At 39.0% G+C, this 22,336-nt stretch overlaps 1 protein-coding gene across 1 annotated transcript; it reads left to right on the top strand.

Annotated features, from left to right (window-relative positions):
• The first annotated feature begins 13,343 nt into the window (after positions 1–13,343).
• On the top strand, positions 13,344–15,445 carry LOC127245278 (uncharacterized). Its single transcript, XM_051266059.1, has 6 exons — positions 13,344–13,657; positions 13,729–13,808; positions 13,880–14,038; positions 14,123–14,536; positions 14,611–14,736; positions 14,817–15,445. Exons 1-6 carry the CDS (start codon positions 13,543–13,545, stop codon positions 15,441–15,443), a joined length of 1,521 nt encoding a protein of 506 aa, XP_051122016.1. The 5' UTR covers positions 13,344–13,542; the 3' UTR covers positions 15,444–15,445.
• Positions 15,446–22,336: the final 6,891 nt, after the last annotated feature.

Genomic DNA, 22,336 nt, shown 5'->3' on the forward strand with positions numbered 1-22,336 from the left:
TAGATTAGATATATGACCCAGATTAGATTAGGCCTTCTTAGCATATATTCCTTATATTCTACTTGTAAAACATTCATTCCATACATTTTCAGAGAAGGTAACTACCACTTCGAAGAAGTTTCCTTCTTTTCGGAGAGATTTCAACCATCCATTGGAGTGATTCCAATCAACCGAGAGGGTTAATTTTTTAGCCTTCGGAATACAGCTTACATGAGAGATGGAAGAAGCATTCACAAGCCTCAAACAGTTCATGTGGATTCATGAAGGTGTTTGCTCGAGAGGAGTATTCGTCGATTGATTTCAAATTATCCGCCAGTTCGTTTATTCGATTTTGTAGTTGATTCTTCTCTTGAATTGAGATTAGATGTCATGGATTTGATCCTATCCATGTCACTAGCCCTCATAATTCTAGATATATATGTACTTAGAGTGTTTGAGTTCACTTATATAAGCCCTTGATCAATATCTTTTCATTAGCCAAAAACGATGCTTAGATGATTTGTAGCGATAGAGTGATGGTGGTGATGATAATCTTATGAATCTTGTAAGCATAATTCTTCTTACACTAAAGAGAGGCTAACAAGCGGTAGATAGTGAATTAAGTCCCGGGTATATTTGATTACATTTCATGTGTGTTTCAACTCAGGAATGTCGCTGTCAGCCATGTCGATGGCTAACATTCTCTTCAATCCTTCTTACCCCGAAAGTCTGACTCTCCAGCAATGGTAAAATACCACAAATTTCTACCCTTTAAAAAATTGTATTGTAGCAATTTAAAATAACAACTTACGTACAGGAAACAGGATGAAAAAAATTATCTTGATGAGCTCGTTCAAATGAAACACTCTAGAACACCCGGTCACCAACATTCCACCGACATGTTGCCTTTGATTATAGTCCAAGAAATGCGTCAATCATAGGTTCTTTTACCAACCTCTTTCAAAACAAATTAGATCGAATAGTACTGTCAAGTTATTAAATTGTAAAAAGTGCACATACAGTTAGTGGATCATAAAACATGAGCTTCCTTTCAAATATTACTGTCAACAAACATGAAATACTCATACACTTCCTGTGGAAAATGCCATACATCAACAAAAACAACTCCAACTCGAACATTCTATTGCTTCAAATGCTCCTGTGTTCAGACAAGCAAAGAAAGGTATCCAAATGCTTTATAAACCTTTTACTTAGAAACTATAACCAAACACATCTGCTTTTACCTGTCAGATACATGTTAACAGCAACGGCTACTGACGACACCGCTTTCATAAAATGTATTGGGTACGAGAAAATTGTCAGTTTGCTTCTCGGCTGTGACCTGGACACTCTCAAGGGAAAAAAAAGAAAAGGTTATAAAAAAATTAAATTTTATTTACTTTCTCACAAAATCTCTAACACTAATATTTTATATAGGACATGGCAACACTTTGTGAAATGTGAAACAACGAAGTGAAGAGCAGCAACTTCCTTTTCACAATTAAGAAAAAAACATCTGTATCCACCAGATTTAGCACCGACAGCTACACTATCAACAACATGGAACCATGGAATTTAGGTTACAAAATAGAAATAATTAATTTTATATTATGTAATAAATCATATTTTCAATTCCCAAAATTTAATTACTACTACAACTTCTCGGCCATAGATAGAGAGGTTCTCACAAATGATTCACCGAATACATCCACCCCAAACACTGCCCAATCTTCAACACTCACTCCATCATTATCACATATTACAACTTCATCAACAGCATTTCTAGCAGAAAAATCAGGTAATTACAGGTTCATAAAGTACAACAAACGACTTCAGAATCTATGTTTTGGTTACATATTAAATTTGACTTCTCTATAATAGGTGGAATCCGCAAGAATCTCTAACCATTAATACCAGATCTTGAAACTGAAGCAGCCCAGAAAAAGGAAGGTAAAGAAGCACAAGTGCCAAAGTCAGCAAAGAAAACGAAATTGGCGACAAAGAAGTGAACAGTAGACCGCCCAAATTATTAACCTCGATGAATAGCTTGGGTCTGTAATTACTTGGTTAACTTCGTAGTTAAGTACCCTCAACAGAGAAAACTGCTTTGGTTTGTATTGCACTAATTTATGCATGCCCTTCATCAGCTAATTCCGTCGGTGTATGATTGTTAGAGCATATTCCATCTCCTCTATCAATACACACCGAACGGCTGCATACTCCACCACCACTACCACTTATTTTTAAAAGTTTCTCCCATCTACATGCTTTTCCGGAATCCTTATATTAGTATCTTTTAACAAGCATATTATACAAGAATTCTCTGTTTATGCCTTTACCAATTACTTCCAAGTCACCAAAATTGCCTCATTCTCATATGTAATTTAAAAAAATACATGCGTACTTATTATATTAACCAAAAATATGGAAAAAAAAAAATTCCTTTAAGTAACCAATCCAAATTACAATATATTCTAAATTTATGAAATATTTACATAAAACAAAACATAAACTTTTCCAATATCTCATAATATTATATGTAACCCAAGAAAGGGTTCCCTTTTTCTTCTATTTTCATCACAACCGAATGGACTCCTCCTTTCATTCCCATAACACGTTTTTCCCCGCTATCTCTCCTCCTTTCTTAAAAACCATTGCAGCGATGACAAATCACGTAGTCCGTTGTATTCCAACGGCCTGATTTTGTAACATGGGATAAGTAAGATTACTTAACTCATTTTCTTTAATTCCAAATACATAACAATATAACACTAATACATATAGAACATAGTAGGTGATTTGCAGTGATTTCATTGTAGAAAATATTTACCTTAATACAATATTTTAATTATAATATTTTAAACCTATGATATATTAAAAAAATCATTTGAAACTAATGCAGGGTTTCTCGATTTTCTTGGACACGAAAAACCCCCAAAAAGGGGCCCGAATAGACGGTTGTTCAATACATATATTTATATTATTTATTTTTCCAAAAATAATTTCGCCCGACTCGACCGTTCACGTACAACTCCCTTATATAATTTAATTTCTAAAAATTATTTAGAAATTACAAATATATATAAATTTATATATTTTTGTACATAATCCAATTTTTATAACTAGCAACCGACTGTACGTTTCTACTCCTTCCATCCGACCAAGTCGATTAAGCACCTTTTATTTTTTCTCAGTCTTTGTCATAATAGTATATTTTTATGTCATTAAAAATAAAAAAAAAACCATCCCAACCGACCGCACATCTCTCCTCCTTTTATCCGACCAAGTTGGTAAGACTTTCTTTTCTTGTTTTTTATTTTCTTTTTTGTCTAATCATTCTCTCTCACAAGGGTTTATCTATTTAAATTTATATATTCACAATAATGATAATCTAATTTTTAAAATTGGCCGACTGGACGTTTGTTCAATACATATATTTATATTATTTACTTATCGAAATTTTATTTTGCGGCCGACTGGACCGATCACCACCACATCCCTCATAATATTTAATTTCCCAAAATTATTTATAAATTACAAATATATTAATTTATATAATTTTGTACATAATCCAATTTTTATAACTACCAACTGAATGTACGCTTCTGCTCCTTCCATTCAACCAAGTCCGTAAGACACCCTTTTTTCCTCTCAAGCTTTCTCATAATAGTATATATCATTGAAAAAACTCCATGCCAAGCGACCGGACACCTCTGCTCCTTTCAGCCGACCAAGCGTTCAGACGTAATTAATTTTTTTCCATTGTCTTTTTTGTCTATTCTATCGTTCTCTCTCATAACGGTTTATTTATTTAAATTTATATATTCATATTCATATAATCTAATTTTTAAAATTTATTTACAACTTTCAAATATATCAACATATATAATTTTGTACATCATCAATTTTTTAAAATTCCGAACCATTAAAATTAACAAAAGTATAATATAAAAGAATATTTAAAAAATAAAAACCGAAAAAAATTATAAATGATTACTTCGACACTTATAAAAAAAAATTAGATTATGATATCATTTATTAGAATTTCTTTGGGTCCGACCGGACGGTACACCTTCTCATTTCACCAAATCAGCAGGCTACTCTTCTATTCCCTTAGCAACCGACTGTACGCCTCTCGTCTTTCCATCCGACCAACTCATTCAGACAACTTTTTTTTTTCTCATTCTCTCTCATAATGGTTTATTTTTTAAATTGGACGGTTATTCAATACATATATTTATATTATTTATTTATTGAAATTTAAATTTAGAACCGACTGAAAGGTACACCTCCAGCTCCTTCATATAATTTAATTTCAAAAAAAAATTAGATATTACAAATATATTAATTTAGATAATTTTGTACATAATCCAATCTTTAAAACTAACAACCGACTGTAAGTTTGTGTTCCTTCCATCCGACGAAGTCGTTCTGACAACTTTTTGGTTTTCTCAGTCTTTCTCATAATAGTATCATTTTATATTAGGGTAAACTATTTTTTTAGTCCCGTAACTAGACCCCCTTATCATTTTAGTCCCGTAAGTGGAGCCTGTCGTAAACAGTCCCATAAGTGAAAATTTTTCGTTGTTTTAGTCCTCCAGCGCCGGAGACGCCTAGCAACCGACTGTACGCCTCTCGTCTTTCCATCCGACCAACTCATTCAGACAACTTTTTTTTTCTCATTCTCTCTCATAATGGTTTATTTTTTAAATTGGACGGTTATTCAATACATATATTTATATTATTTATTTATTGAAATTTAAATTTGGAACCGACTGAAAGGTACACCTCCAGCTCCTTCATATAATTTAATTTCAAAAAAAAATTTAGATATTACAAATATATTAATTTAGATAATTTTGTACATAATTCAATCTTTAAAACTAACAACCGACTGTAAGTTTGTGTTCCTTCCATCCGACGAAGTCGTTCTGACAACTTTTTGGTTTTCTCAGTCTTTCTCATAATAGTATCCTTTTATATTAGGGTAAACTATTTTTTTAGTCCCGTAACTAGACCCCCTTATCATTTTAGTCCCGTAAATGGAGCCTGTCGTAAACAGTCCCATAAGTGAAAGTTTTTCGCTGTTTTAGTCCTCCGGCGCCGGAGACGCCCGCGTGGCTCGTCGGAGGCCACGTATCCGCCAGCCAAGTCAGCGACACCTGGCGGATACGTGAATTTTATTTTTTAATTTTTCTAAAAAAATTTATTTTTAATTTTATTTTCTTTATTTTAAATTTTTTATTTGGTCCAGTTAAAAAAAAAATTTAAAAATTAAAAAAAATGAAAAAAATAAAATCCACGTGTCCGCCGGGTGTCGGTGACCTGGCGGGACACGTGGCTTCCGGCGAGCCACACAGGCGTCTCCGGCGCCGGAGGACTAAAACAACAAAAAATTTTCACTTATGGGACTAGTTTGCGACAGGCTCCATTTACGAGACTAAAATAATAAGGGGGTCCAGTTTCGGGACTAAAAAAACAGTTTACCATTTATATTATTAAAAAAACTCAATCCCCACCGACATGAGGCCTCTCCTCCTTTCATTTTCGTTTTTTTCTTTTTTTTTTCATTTTCGTTTTTGTCTATTCTATCATTACCTCTTATAAGGGTTTATCTACTTCAATTTATATATTCATATTCGTATAATGTAATTTTAAAAATTTATTTTACAAATTACAAATATATCAATATATATTATTTTGTACATGATAATTTTTTTTATAATACATAAAAAGAAAAAATTAAACGAAAGTATAATATAAAGGAATATTTAAAAAACAGAAAAAAGAAAAAATTTAAAGGAATATTCTCAGTCTTTCTCATATTACTATTCTTCTCACCGGGGATATCGTTCCATCTCCGATTTGCGTTGGGTTGGACCAGAAGAGAGAAGGAAAACGCCCACTTGCGAGTTCCAGAAGAGCGCCATGCCCACTGCGACGTTATGATGAAGATATGGGAGATACCCTGGAATACTAGGACCGAAAAAACTCTTTTGGAAGGCTACCGGTTTCCCCAAAACTTCACAAGTCCCTGGGGTTAGCAATTGCCTAACTGACTCAAAACTCTTCAACACATCACCCATACCGCCACCCGTTGATTAAAATACATAATATAAAAACTTTTTCCTTTAAAAAAAATAAACAAACAAATAAATAGCGCACTTTCACGAATACTAGTGTATATATATATATATATGACAACACATAAAAACAATTATCTAATCTATAACCAAAAATTAATATTCATAATAAAATTAATACAAACCAAGCACATGTTTATTATATTTTTACTTTCAATTAAGACCTAATTATCTATATCTTATCATGACTTTCTAATTGGGTGGTGCTTTTTGTGGATTCATATCTTGCGCGTACAATTCTATATCTTCTACGATAAGATTTTTTGGCTTGTTTGATTTTGACTTAATTTTTAATTTTTAATTTTAATTTTGATTTAAATATATTGTATTTTTATTAAACACATATGGACTGAACTTTTATTTGAAATAAAAAAAAAAAAAAAACACACATCTTTTATTATTCAAAGATTTCTCTTAGTTCATTTTTTAATAATCTAACTTTAGAATATAATATTATTTTGGTGGGAAAAAGAATTAGTAGTATTATGTGGTGTATTTCTTTGAGCTAAGGGGGTGTTTGGTCTCTAATGGTAGAGAAATGATAATAGAAAATAATATTGCAGAGCAAATAAATTTTATTAAAAATGAGAATTAATTTTTATTTTTTTTTTGTAAAATAGATAATTCAGTTGAAAAATATAAAAAAAAAATACAATTATTTGGATGGATAGATCTAGAATAAATGAGTAATTGGGTAAGAATAAATTTTAACGAGTGAGAATTCATGAAAAAATATTTTTGTGGTTTTATATGTTTAAATAATAAATTAAATATGATATTTTTTAAAATCAAATTTTAGAGTAATTTTTTTAAAAAATAGTAAAAATAAATAAATATTTGAATAATAAATTAAATACGATGTTCTGTAAGATTGAAATAATATAATTTAAAAATATATATAAATTAAATAATACAAATATATATACATTAATATACAATTCTCTATATTTCTCTATATAATAGAGAAATGAAGTCGGAGAATAAAAAATAATTTATTTTTCAACTCTCAATTCTCCGACTCAACCAAACAAGATAAATAAGACAATTTTTATTTTTCTGGTCTCATTTCTCTATATCAAATATATCCTAATTGTTTTTAAATTAGTAACAAACAGTTATGAGAAAACGAGAAAGAAATCAAATAAAGATCACAAAAGTTTTACATTTTGGTAACGGTGTGTAAACCTATGTCTATTGGAAGGAACGGTAGAGATTTTATCATACGTCTAGGAACCATAGTATCTATTTATCAGCACCCCCAAAACACCATAAACCATAAGCCCACTTTTTATAAGCACCCCCAAAACTCCAAGTCACATTTCAAAATCTTCACCTTGACTTGGAGTTTTTCCAACTGCCAAGGTTCCTCAGTCATTTTCTTCCTGCCAGATGCCCCGAGGGGACTTTACCTCCTGTGAATATTCACCAAGTTTAAGCAGTACTTGAACTTCTCTGTTAGTAGCATCTTTGTCAACATATCAACTGGATTGTGATATGTAGCTATTTTCTGAATAGAAAATCTGTCTTCCTTCAGAACATCACGGTTGAAATTCAACCTTACATCAATATGATTGGTTCTCTAGTGATACATTGGATTTTTAGCCAAACTCAAAGCACTCTGACTATCACAGAATAACAGCTGTCTCTTCACCTTCAAACCCAAACTCTGCACCATACCATATAACCAGATACACTCTTTAATACATTCAGTCATTGACATGTATTCCGCTTGTATCGTTGATAGTGCAACCGTAGGTTGTAAAGTAGACTTCCAACTGACTGCACATCTAAAAATGGTGAAGATAAAGCAAATCTTTGTTTTACCAAGTCACCCCCGTAATTAGATTATGCATAGCAAACCACACCATCACCGTGACCTTTATCATCATATACCAAACAAATATTAGACGTTTCTTTCAGAGATCCGCAAGACACTACCAAAAAAATGACTATTTGTAGCGAAATCTTAGTCGCTACAATTTTCTTGCTACAAAAGCTATTTTTTGTTCCATATATTACCGTAACAAATGGTATTTTTGGTATTGTCAACACCTTTTCTTTTGTTGCGGTATATTTGCGTTACAACTACAATAATTTTATTTTAAATTTCAAAATAAATCTAAAATAATATATATCATATTTACATATATGTATGTCATATATAATACATACATAATACTTATATATTAATATATACAAATTAAAATTAAAATAATTAATTATTTAAAATAATAAAATTTCAAAATAAATCTAAAATAATATATCATATTTACATATATATGTATGTCATATATAATACATACATAATACTTATATATTAATATATACAAATTAAAATTAAAATAATTATTTATTTAAAAATAATAAAATTTCTAAATAAATCTAAAATAATATAAAATAATATATCATATTTACATATATATATATCATATATAATACATACATAATACTTATATATTAATATATACCAATTAAAATTAAAATAATTATTTATTTAAAATAAAAGTATTATAAAAATAATAAAATTATACCGCATAACCCTAACTAATTCAATCACGCGCAGCCCCCTCCGTTCTCCTCTCTTCTTTCTTGCTCTGTTCGTCTGTTATTTTTTCTTCTTTTTCTTTCTTCTACTTCCTTTGTCTCCTGGTTCGTCTTCTTCTTCGCCGTCGTCTTTTTCTTTATGTTTTTCTTCACCGAATGGCTGTCCTCCACCCTACTCCCCTGAACCTTGCACCGGCTCTCGGCCGTCGACCGCGCTCCACCGCTGCCCGCGGACGTCCTCAAACGCGAACCCTAGTTTTTCCTGTAAATTTGAATATGGGATTAATTCTGTTTTTTTTTATTTTATTTTTTGTCTAGTTAGGTTTTTCTGATTTTTAATTTTTGTTCGTAATGTTAGATTTATGGCTTAAATTTTATTTTTTTAAAAAAAAAAAAACCTTAAAATTTCATAAATTTCAGCAAAGTGTCATTACATGGTGACGAGAGGCCCACGCTGCCGTAGGGCCGGCCCAACACCAACACCAACAATACTGGGCCGATCCTAAGGCAGCCTACTAATCCAATGCCTAACCCAGCAAAGAAAGAAGGCCAGCATCTATACAAAAAGGCCCTCACATACACAGATTTCTTCCAACAACTATACAGCCTACAAAAAATGAAGCCCAAAGATTTATACAAAAATGGGCTTCCTACCAAAGCAATAAAATAAATCAAGCAGAATCCCAACGAAACACGCAGAAAACTTCATCCTTCGTTGCAAATCTTCCAAACAATCAGCGAAGCGGTTGCAGAAGACGATCTTCACGCACGACGGATCAACGATATTTCCGCGGGAATCGGATCTGTCGGGGAGGGGGAACAGGAACCGACCAACCAGAAGTCGGCTGATAGCCGGTCGGGGCCGCCAAGACGGGCATGGCCGCCAAGGCCGAGGGCGCCTGGGGCGCGAAGGAGGCGGGCGGACAGTCGGGGAGGGGGAACAGAGACCGACCAACCAGCAGTCGGCTGATGGCGCCGACCGGGGCCGCCAAGGCAGAGGACGTCTGGTGCTCGAAGAGAGCGGGCGGGACCGCCAAAGGATGGGCCGCCTGGGGCGCGAGGGAAGCGGGCGGCTGCTGGGCGGCTGGTGGAGCGCCAAGGCAGAGGTCGCCTGGGGCGCCAAGGCAACGGTCGCCTGGGGTCCGGAGGAAGCGGACGGGGCTCTGTCGGGGAGGGGGATCAGGGACCGACCAACCAGAAGTCGGCTTGCGGCGCCCGACTTCAAAGCGGGCGCCCCAAAAAATGGCCCAAACTCTAAGCGGACAAACCCTACTGTCTCCTTGATTCCACGCGAACTCCATCATCACAGCAATACAATTCTTCCAAGCCGAACTCAGTGGAGGGGCCAACAGAGTCATCACACTCAAAGTTCATCGAGATTTTCGATGGAATCCGAAACAGGGAAGCCCAAGCTTATCCATATTAACGAATCCGCGGAGCTTACCTGAGATATCGTTAGGTTCAAAAATCCGAGACGAGTTAGGAAGACAACCTTGATTAGCTAGCCAGTCCGCCGCATTGTTTCCTTCACGATAAATATGAGAAATCGAAAAATCCATATCACCGAGTAAGGCTTTGATCCGAGAGATACTATTTTGAAGAGTCCATGTACCAGTCGGGGCATCATCTGTAGAAATAAGGTTAACGCACACCACCGAGTCTGTTTCAAGCCATAAGGGGGTGAGGTTTCGCTCCTTTGCCAATTTGATACCGCGAAGGATCGCAGCCAACTCCGCTTTGGTGCTGGTACAGTGGAAGAGGTGTTCTTGAAATCCGACAATGATATCACCAGTGTGATCCCTGATGATCCCGCCAGCACCAGCTAAACCCGGGTTTCCACGAGCAGCTCCGTCTGTGTTCAGCTTGTACCAGCCAGCCGGAGGTTTCCGCCACCGAACAGGTTGTGGCACCATGACTGAGGATTCAGGCGGGCTGAATTCCAGAAGTGCTGCAACATGCTTATCTCCGTTCCAGTGTAAAGTCTGCCATTTTCCACAGCACTGAGCAATCCTAAGATGGTTTTGAACTCTGAAAATGATCATGTCACTCAAAAATTTAGTATTAAGATGTTTTGCATCATTTCTTTCAGTCCAAATGAACCAAAAGATCAGCATAGGAAGGATAATTCTAATGTGCATAGTGTTAGATTTAGGGCTTAAATTGTTACATAGATGATGAAAAATTTTGACTAGTTAGGCTTTTATTTTTTTAAAATTTTGTTCATAGTGTTAGATTTAGTGCTGGTTTCCTCCATTTACAGTAAACTAAAAGCTTATTTATTAGATATTTTTAATAATTTTTTATAAAACTATTTTAATATTGTTGATGTAATTTTTCAACAAAAATAAAGTAAAATTCAAAGATATAGAAAATATCCTTAAACTTGATTAATTAGTGCCTGAGATTAGGAATCTCTAAACACTGTATGGTACAGAAAATAAACTGGAAAATAAAAGACTGAAATTTAAAGTGGTGATCCCCAAATCTGACTTTGCTTTGTTGAAGTTGATTGAAGATGCCTTCTCCAGAAAAATCCAAACCCTTAAATATTCCCTGGGAAACTGTACTAAAAACCGTCGCCCGAACGGTTACGTCTCCTTTCCAACCCTTCTCCTGCTGACACGTGTCCTCAGCGGACCAAAATTGTCACTATATTTCACTCTTTGAGCCGACCACAGACCTTCCGCCCTTTTGGCCCGACTGCCAATCTACAACCGTATTGGTCCGACTGCCAATCCTCCCGACTTGCAAACAATCTGACTTGTTTGGTTCAGCTACAAACCTCCCGACTAATAGACCATCCGACTTGTTGGTCCAGCCGCAGAGTCCCGACCTGAGGACCTCCCGACCTGTCCGACCTGAGGACTTTCCGTCCTGAGGACTTTTCGACCTGCGGACTTTCCGACCTGAGGACCTCCCGTCTTGAGGACCTCCCGACCTGAGGTCTTTCCGTCCTGAGGACCTCCCGACCTGTATTTTCCTTAGAAATAAACCTATTTTCCTTGAGTTCCCCACGGTGTCCTTCAGCCAGTTCAATCAACTCTATTGCCAGGCCCATTTTTTCTTTTACCTTGGGCTTTTTAACCTAATTCTAAATTTCATACGTAACAACTTGCCCGCCGCCAAGGGACTTTCAAACGCCATTTACCAATCGTCGTTTGGAAGTTCATAAATCACAACCCTCTTGAAAAATTCCCTTAGCAACTGCACCAGTTACTGCAACACTCCTGATTAACTTCCCTTTCTTCAATACGAGCCTTTGTGAATCACAATCTCAACCACCCTAACCATGGCGAATCAATACATTCCTGCCCTTTCCTTCGACGGAACCCTCCCAGAGGGCCCGTTTTCAGCCTCGAAAGTGCTAACTCCGACCATCCGACCATACTGCACCACTCCCGAAGACTCAAATCGGATGAGGGAAGTTTTGGAATCCCGAAATTCCTTGGCCGTCAACAACCCTACTTACCAAGCAGTTCGCATTCGAGACAGCATCAAAACCCATCTCACAGACCCAAAAGATCCTTATCGCTATTGGTATCGACGGGTATCAGAACACTTCCAGACCCAATGGCGATCTCAAAAAATCGACCAAGCGATTCTATTATCTACCATGCCGATCAATCTGCACGAGAAGGTGCTCCTAGCCATGTCGGCTTTCTGGAATGCGGAAAATGGGACTTTTCTCTTACCGTCGGGCCCCTTTGGTCCGACTCTCATGGATGTGGCGATGATCGCTCATCTCCCAGTCGTGGGTGAAGACCCTGTGATGGGAGCCTTAGATGGGCAGGAGCCACCAGAAGACCATCTAGGGTGGTCTTTACAAGGCGTGAAGGAATGGGGCTGGACAAAGTTCGCGACCGACCAGCAAGGGGCTCCAGGGACCCCCGTGACCGACCGGGAGCATACTGCCTTCATTCTTTTTTGGCTTTGTAGGTACGTCATTGTTTCCCCTTCTAAATGCGTCCTTTCTTCTCACCTCGACCTGGCCATTCATATCGCGTCAGGTCGGTTCTTTTCCCTCGGCACTCTTTTTTTAGCCAATCTTTTTGAAGGCCTCACTAGAGTTAGCCTTCGTTTAACAGATAATGATAATAGAAAATTAGACACTGCCACGTCGGGTCCTTTTTGGTTTTTGGAACTTTGGTTCCGTCTTTACTTCCCCGACGCGTTCAACTTAGGATCTCCGCCCACTAGTCCAATATCCGAGAAACATTTGGGATTAGCCCTCAACCGACTCTGCTTAGGACGCAGTAAACTCCAATCCTCCGACCCAATAATAACCACAATTTTGACAGATACCCGCAATAACTCTCGATTTTATATGTATAAAAAATATGCGGGTTATGCTCCCGACCACTTTTGGCCCTTTCCGGCACCAAATCCTCTTCCGACTCCTGAGCCTTGTCCTCATCCCACTTATCCTTTCGCCTGGGACGTTGCCCTCAAACCCAGGTCTCTTTTTAGCAGTAAAAAACTTGATAAAAAATGGCAAAAAACTTTTTACACCTTTAATTACGAACCTCAATTCATGGCGCGCCAGTTCGGCTGCTGCCAAGGTATCCCTGGACCCGTCACTTGTCCTCATATAATTTTTCAAAGTCCTGACCGACGGGTCCTACCTAATTCAATTCCTTCTTATATCTCCCAGCTCACCACGTATATAGTTTCCAATTCTTATATTCCTTTCCGCCCCAACCCTGAGACTGTGAATACATTCAATGAATGGTGGTCGGTTGTATGGGCCCTGATTTCCCCTGATAAGGATCGGTTGCTGAACGTACTCCTTCCCCCCCAAGGATTGGTTCTAGGGGCAGCTAGACATACCAGCACTCAGCAACAAACAGCCGCCCCGGGAGTCGGATCTAGCGTCCCAATGCGGAAAAGGAAAACTTCCCAGCTTCAAACACCTCCGACCTCTGGGGCCGACCAGCAAGCTCCGACGGCCCCTGGAACTACTAGGACGTCAACAAGGACCCGACCCCGAATAGGTAATTTTTTCTGAAAACCTTGAACCATTTCAATATATCTTAACTTTGATTTCTCTCATTTCTTTCACCAGAACCGACCTTGGTAGCACCGACCACACAAACGACGCCAGCCCTAGCCGACCAATCAATTGTCCCTTTGGTCCAGTCTCAGGTAATCAATTAGCACTTTAACTTGTCATTTTTTCTGCAAAACTTTAAATGTTGATCTCCATTTGACTTTAGGCACTTCCTCTCCAAACCCATACTCCACCTCTCGCTTTGCCAATGAGCAGTCGGGCGGAGGACCTGACAAGGAGGCAAACTCTTCCTCCTGTGCCGAGGAGCGGTCGGACCAGGCACCCGACCAGGAGGCAATCTTTACCAGCACTGCCTATAGAACCAGTAAGTCCTCTCATCTGCAATACTTAGGGTTCTAATGATCAACCTTGGTGTGTTTAACAACAACATTTCCATACTTTTTCACAGACACCTTCGCCAATCGCATCAGCAGCAGGGGTCTCTTCAAACAGCGAGGGGACTACCTCTCAGATGGGTCGACCGCCATACATGGCATCAGACTCACCCATTTCGAATGAAGAACCGGCTGCCCTTGCCGAAGCTGACCCTCAAGACAACATCCCTGCTGCTGCTGATCCCGAAATAGTCCAATCGGATGCGGCCGCGCTGGAAGCCGAAGGTACCTCAACTGCGGCTATCCCAGTTGCTCCTGAGATACCGGCTGCAGTGGCTCTAGATGCAGCCGCCCAACCAGCAGCCGCCCAGCCAGCAGCTGCCCTACCTCCAGCAATCGAGTGGCAGGCAGAAGAACCACCTGTGGCAGCCCAACCTCCAGAAATAGAAGAAATTTCTTCGTCCGATTCGGAGACTTCTGTGAATTTGGTAAGATTAAACCAATTCATGCCATAATATTTCTTTCTAAAAACACTAACTGTTTTATATACTACTTTCCATAGGGACCCAGGTCGGCACCTCAGCGACCATTCGCAACAGCCGACGAATCGGCTGCTGTTATACCAGCTGTCTCCCCTACTCGACCGACCTCATTGTTGCCCCCTTCAATTACAGCAGTTCGCCCAGAGGTAACATATATCTTACTCAATCGTTCCTAAATAATTTTGCACCTCCTTTGGAATACTTATTGAAACTGTAAGACTTGCAGGGGCCTTCTGACTTAGCTATCCTATCGACTGTTCCGGTTCCAGCGGAGGCCCAAACTATATTCACCGAGGCCATTAACCGTCCCCTTCCAGAATTAAGATCCGACTTCTTGGACAAACTCATTCAGACGGTTGGTGGCCTTCTTTTTTACACTCCGACGGAATCGCCAGCCGTCCCCATTCTGCATCGGCTGATGGAGAGACTTACTGAGCTCAAGACTGAAGTGTTAGTTATCGGACTCCTGTCAGCCGAAACGCCCCAGCCTGTCTTCGATCAAACAACACTGGAGAATTCTTTGGCTAAGACCCGAGAATCTCTTCAGCAAACTACTGGAAGGTTGGGCGGTCTCCTTAGCACGAAGGCTCTAGTTGATGAATCCATTCAGAAAAAGGAGACAGAATTGCAGGAGCTAAGGAAAGAACAGTCCATCCTGGATAGTCAAATTGCCAATGAGCAGCGTCTGCTTGAGAGGTATACAAAGAACGAGGCCGAATTGGATCAAGAGCTGAAAACCCAAGCTCGATCTCAATTTATCAGAAGATATCAGACGGCTGCTACTATCAGAAGGCTATCCAGGGATGAGGTCAAATGGACAAATATAAAAACTGCCCTAGGGGCACTTTTGTAATACTTCCCTCTTTGTAATATAATTTGACTTAGTAATATATTTTTCCTTCTTCTCTCAAAACAAGGATCACCTTCCAATTTCCAACTTTTGAGGAACCGAAACAAACTCCTTCCTTAAAAGAACAATGTTTCTCACATATTAAGAAACACACCAAATTCCAAGGCATATTTTGAAAACCAAAACACTTGAAGTGTTAACAAACATGGCGAACGACCGACCTCATGTTCCATCAAGCAACTGGGAAGGTGTTCTTCAACCCTTCTTTGTAGGTAATCATCTTGTTGGTGGTCATGCAGAAGACTTGTTACATATACTCAAGCAACTAGACTTCAAATTCCGATTCTCCCAACGAGGTAGAAGAACCATTCATCGCGTCATCCGCCTAATGGAAAAAATCATTGAGGGGTATGAAACTCTTCGTGACATCCTTAGCCGCATTCCTGACCTCCATCATCACATGGAATTGATTGAACATCACGCAGCAACCATACTTCCAGACCTTGGTTGGGATAATATATTTTCCAATCAACGAAAAGTCTTTTCAAGATTGCGTACCATTGTTGACCGTGAATATCAAGCCATGACAGATATGCAAGCACGTACCAATCAAGATTTAGACGAAATGCAAAGCCAATGGGAGAGGTACCGACCAGATTTGGAAGATCTTATCGATGAAGAACCAGAACTAATATCCAATCATTGGGATGAAAATTCTGATCCAGAGGCAGAATACCTCCCACAAATACATGATGACTAACAGAAATGAACCTTAAAATAGGTTCGAACCCCATAAATGGGTTCTGAATAATATTTTGTTTCATGCAGTTTTGTTATCTGAAAAGGCAGGATAATACCTCTTCAGATATTTAGCATTAATACAATCATGTACTCTCTTACCTTCATGATTTACAATAACGAAAGCGCCATTCCCAATATTTTTTTGAATAATGTATGGTCCTTCCCAATTCGATGACCACTTTCCCAATTGGTCAGATTTCTTATATGTAGGAAGAATGGTCTTCCAGACTAGGTCTCCCTTTTGGAATGTCCTGTAAAAAACTTTCTTTTCGTAATTCCTTGCTCTGATTTCACTTTGTTTCACACTTTGACCTATTGCATGGAGTCGGTTAACATCCAAATCCTCCAACTGTTGCAACATAAGCTGTTGGTATTCTTTTGTAAGATCACCATCAGTAAATTCTGTTCGGCCAGACGATACTCGGATTTCGGCTGGTAAAACAGCATCTTGGCCAAAAGTGAGTTGGTACGGTGAGAACCCTGTGGCCGTATTTCTGGTATTCCTGTGTGCCCATAAAGCCCGAGACAATAACAAATGCCACTTTCTTGGGTTCCCTTCAACCATCTTCTTTATAATCCCAATAATGATCTTATTTGCTGCTTCCGCTTGTCCATTGGCTTGGGGATAATAAGGTGACGAATGGTGTAATCGGACACCAAATTCTGCCAAGAAACTAGAGAACTTTTCCCCTGTGAAAACCAGGCCCTGGTCGGTTGTTATAGACTGAGGAATACCATATCTGTAGATAATTTGGTTCAAAACGAAGTCTGTCACTTCTTTCTGATCTACATTTTTCAAAGCAATTGCTTCTACCCATTTGGTAAAGTAGTCAGTCGCGACCAAAATGAAACAATGGTGTTTCGATGAAGCAGGATGTATCTTACCAATGATATCCATAGCCCATGATTTAAAAGGCCATGGTTTTACCAAAGATTGCAATTCGGTTACTGGCAAATGGTTTAAATTTCCATATCTCTGACATTCCTGGCAGCCTTTGGCATATTGTATGCAATCTTCAAAAATCTTTGGCCAGAAAAAACCCAAACGATGAATGGCCCATCTCATATTCAGACCTGCCCGATGAGCTCCACATATCCCACTATGTACTTCTGTCATTACCTCTAGAGCTTCTTTAGACCCCAAACATTTTAAAAGTAAACCTTCAAATGATCTCTTATACAAAATTCCATCTATCAATTGAAAACGTAAAGCCTTCAATCGTATCGCAATTGAAACATTCGCACCTGGATTTTGTAAATACATGATAAGTTTTGTTCTCCAATCGGTCGTTGTTTCACTAGTATCTTTGTGTCCGACTGTAACTACGCCGTCGGGCTCCTGTCCGACAGTCTCTTGTCCGACCATTCGATCACATATTTGGTCTGTCTTTCCTTCTATTACTGACTTGACCTCCGAACACATATCCTCCAGAATTCCTTTACAGGCCCTTTGAGCCAACTCATCAGCACGTTGGTTTTCTTTCCTTGGAATGAACTCAATTATTACTTCTGAGATTTTTGTCAGTAACCGACCCACAATGTCCCTGTATCTGCGAAGATGAGGGTAATTGCAAACATATTGATTGTTTACCTGGTTGATTACTAGTTGAGAATCCCCTCTTATGATTACAGACTGGACCTTCCTGGCTATTAAAGCCTCCAAACCCAAAATTAAAGCTTCATATTCTGCCGAATTATGGGTCATGGCTTCCAATCGTAGTTGTAAGTTGATCTTTTGACCGTCAGGTCCTTGCAAAAAGACCCCTGCTCCTGATTTGTTTCCAGAGGTGGAACCATCAAAGAACATCAACCATGTTCTGGTACTTATATAAGGCACACATCCGACCTGTAGATTATTCAGATATGATGAACAACTAAGTGGTCGGACACTATCATAAAAGGAATATCCGACTTGTGAGAATTCTGCTAAGAAGTCGGCTACTGCTTGTCCCTTAATTGCCTTCAAAGAGGAATGTTGGAGATCAAAAGGAGCCAATTTGATGGCCCACTTCATGAGTCTGCCCTTCATAGTAGGTCTCTGTAAAATCAATTTGATGAGATCCACCTTTGATATGACCTCAATTCTTCTGGGCAGCAAATAATGCTCGAGTTTAGTGCAAGCGAAGACCAATGAATAACACATTTTTTCTGGCATAGTGTAATTCAGTTCTGGTCCTGTAAGGGTTTTACTGAGATAGTAAATCGCCCTTTCCTTCCCGTCATCACCATCCTGTGCCAATAAACAGCTAACCACTTCATGTGTATTTGCCAAATAAAGTTTGAGCGGCCGACCTTGTTTAGGAGGCATTAAGACTGGAGGGTGAACCAATGCTTGCTTGATGGCATCTAAAGCCGTCTGTTGATCTGGACCCCATTCAAAAGCATTTTTTCAGCTTTTAACAATTTAGTAATTGGTCTGACCTTGCCAGCAGCATTAGAGATGAAGCGCCTCAAATAATTCACCTTACCCAAAAGACTTTGGATTTCTTTAACCGTCTTGGGTGACCGACTGTCAAGAATGGCTTTAGCCTTATTAGCATCGATTTCAATTCCTCTCTCATGAACTAAAAATCCTAAAAAGCTCCCAGCTGATATTCCAAAAGCACACTTGGTTGGATTCATCTTCAACTTGTACTTCTTCATTCTTTCGAATGCCTCTTCAAGATTTCTCAAATGTTCGTTAAAACTGGAAGATTTGACAATAACATCATCAATATAAACTTCCATAGATTTACCAATTAGATCATGAAAGATTGAATTCATGGCTCTTTGGTAAGTTGCCCCTGCATTCTTTAACCCGAATGGCATGACTGTCCATTCATAAATACCTAAAGCCCCTGGGCACCTGAATGCTATCTTAGGAATGTCTTCTTCTGCCAGAAATATTTGGTTATAACCTGCATAACCATCCATCAAACTAAGGACTTTATGCCCTGCTGCTGCATCAATCAACATGTCGGCCATAGGCATCACATATTCGTCCTTAGGGGTAGCTAGATTCAAATCCCTGAAATCGATGCATATCCTGATCTTACCATTTTTCTTGACCACTGGTACAATGTTAGCCAGCCATTCCGCATAACGGCAAGGCCGAATGAAACCCACTTTGAGAAGTTTTTGGATTTCTTCCTTGATTTGAGGCATCAGATCCGGGCTCATTCGCCTTGGGGGTTGTTTATAAGGTTTGCAACCTTCCCTGATAGGCAATCGATGCTCTATTAGACTTCTTTTCAAACCAGGCATTTCTGAATAATCCCATGCTAAACAATCAATGTTGTTTCTAATAACTTCGAGCATCATTGTTTGTTGCTCTTCAGACAAATAACCACTTAGCCTGATCACTTTTGGAACCAATTCGGTTCCTAAATTAAACTCCAATAATGGGTCTTGTGATGAAGCTGTTGGTTCTGTTTTTTCTAATAAATCAGGCCAACGAAATTGTTCATCTTCTTGGAGGTGAACATCAAGAATCTCTTTACTATTTTCTGCTTTATGTAATAACTGCTTTAAATAGAACTTATTAATAAGAGAACTACAAACTTCTAAACTTGTATCACCCATAACAGACAAATTATACGAGAATAGGTGTGGCTTTATCATGAGCCATACAATAAAGTTGTTCTTTTAATAGAACATCGAGTTCTGGCCAGTGACTTTATAACCCTTGTTTGGGTATTCCCTGGCCATATATAACTGAGACATCGGAGCCAAATGACTGGAATAAAAAACTGACTCTTCAACTTGTTCTGATACATCGAATGGGTTGTCATTTGCTTCCATTTTGAAGACCTGATTTCCTTCCCAGAACATTAATTGTTGATGCAGTGTTGATGGCACACATTGAGAGGCATGAATCCAGTCTCTCCCCAGCAAGAGAGAGTATGTAGTATCTGCATCCACAATAAAGAAAACAGTGGAGATCTTTTTTGGTCCGACTTCAATTGTGGCAACCATCATACCTTCAGGCTTGGTCGGCTGCCCTGTAAAGCTTGTCATTTCGAATTCCACAGGAGACAGATCATGAATTCCTTTCCCTAGCTTCTTGAGAGTCTTCAATGGCATAACATTAAAGACTGCTCCATTATCCACAAAAACCTTTGAGATTGGTTTCCCGCAAATGTGAGCATTAACATACAGAGGTTTCCAATGGGAGATCGCACCCTCTGGAATAGGAGGAAACACTATCGAAGGTGTCTCCGACTGAGACTCGGGATCTGAAGCCTTTGCCCACTCTGTTTCCTCCAATTCGTCATCTGCCAAGACTGCCCATAAAGGTTCGTCCGTAGGATCATCTACCAGACTCGCCCACATCGGTTCATCCTTCATCTGATTAAACTCTGTCATTCGACAAGGGATTCGTGGCCCTAGACGAGATTTAACGGATCTCGAATTTTCCTCTGCAGTTACAACTTCTTCCTTTGTCTTACTCTGAGATTGAATCGTCAAAGATTCTATACGGAATTCTTCAGGAGATGGATTGATGTTGATCCGTTCACAATGTTGGCATCTAAAACCTCTAATTATTTCATCTGATATTCCTTTACCTTTCCCCTGTCCCGACGAACTTCCTTTGGTATACTCCGAAACGCCTAATCCGTCGTTCGGTTGTTTTCTTGAACAGACCCGAATGGACCGATTTTTTGGAGATTGAATGGCTGCTCCCTGCTCGTTGGTTGTTTGTTCTGTTGAAAAGACTCTAACGGACTGATCTCCTGCCGAGTGGTCGGCTGCTTTTTGTTCGTCGGTTAGTTGTTTTATTGAAGGAACTCGTTTCCCATACTTCGCAGCATACCTGCGTTTGGCATTACGAATCTGTGTACGATTCATACCTGGGAAACGAGGATCTATATCAACTGGTAAAGGCTTTTTATTTCGAGCCCAATTGTTTCCGACTAACCCTGTTTTTCTGGTCGGGTGGTCACGCACTAAAACCTTTTCTTTCACCTCCACATTAAAAGAACCGTCTGGATTGTCCCATTTTTCAGCGACTGGCTTTTCACAAACTTTGAGTCTTTCTTCCGGTCGGCCACTGTTTGGCTGACTTCCTCTTTTTGTTCCGGGGCTTGCCTGAATTCGTTCCCCTGTTTGTCCACTATTGGCCGAATTTTGTTTTTCTGTTTCCGAACTTGGTTGTATGTCAACCATTGCCGTTGTTACTTTCGGAAACGGTTGCTGGTCTACACCTAAAGTGATGTACTTGAGCCGACCTGTCTTGATGGCTTTTTGAATTTCCTTCCTGAAATGAGTACACTGACTTGTATTGTGTGTGAAAGAATTATGCCATTTACAGTATGGTCTCCCTTTGATTTCTTCTTTAGTGGCCAATCTTTGCCCCTTTGGAATACGGATCTGGCCATCAGTCAACAGGATATCAAAGATTTCGTCAGCTTTCGAACTATCAAACGTCGGTTGATCCTTTCCTTCAGATCCTGGTACTGGCTTCAATTTGGGGCATACATAAGGTTTTCCAGAAAGGATTTCAGCTGCCATCTCTTCTGACTGATTAAAATCAAAATCACATGTTTCTGTTCCCATACTCGCCATATGTTGGCCTCTATTACGCCTGTTATTCTGATCTTCCTCTCTGAACAAAGACTCTAAACGTCCAGCCTTGGATGCAAGACTTGCCAAATCCTCAACATCCAGTGCAGTGAGTGCCTTTCTTAAGCGAGTATGCATATTTCGGACCACTAAATTGGTCATCTCTTTCTCACTGATTACCGTAGGACATCGCCCTTTCATCAGTCGCACCCTTTCTATAAACTGTGAAGCAGATTCTTCTGGATACTGTCTCAATTCTAGTAAATCAGTTAAAGAAACAATTGGTAAAGGATTGAAGAATCTGGCATGAAATGCCATCTCCAGTCCTTCCCACGTCTGAATTTGTCCAGGAGGCAGACTTGCAAACCACGAAAACGCTGTTCTAGTAAGAGATAAACCAAACAGTTGCAACTTATAAAAAGGGTTATTACCAACTTCTCCCAATTGTACTGTGAACCGACCAACATGTTCTATGGTGGAAGATCCGTCCTCCCCTGAGAATGCATGAAAATCGGGTGGTCGATAATTCCTTGGGAGGGGGTGTTCATTAATGA

This window comes from Andrographis paniculata, unplaced genomic scaffold (genome assembly GCF_009805555.1).
Source record: "Andrographis paniculata isolate CXL003 unplaced genomic scaffold, ASM980555v1 Contig22END, whole genome shotgun sequence".
NCBI classification, from domain to species: domain Eukaryota; kingdom Viridiplantae; phylum Streptophyta; class Magnoliopsida; order Lamiales; family Acanthaceae; genus Andrographis; species Andrographis paniculata.

What these genes read in the sequence shown, in the direction of transcription:
- LOC127245278 (XM_051266059.1), top strand. Translation starts at nt 13,543, where the DNA reads ATGCGGAAAAGGAAAACTTCCCAGCTTCAAACACCTCCGACCTCTGGG. An exon ending in TCCCTTTGGTCCAGTCTCAG is followed by an intron (nt 13,809 to 13,879) that starts GTAATCAATTAG and finishes ATTTGACTTTAG; the next exon opens with GCACTTCCTCTCCAAACCCA. An exon ending in CAGCACTGCCTATAGAACCA is followed by an intron (nt 14,039 to 14,122) that starts GTAAGTCCTCTC and finishes ACTTTTTCACAG; the next exon opens with ACACCTTCGCCAATCGCATC.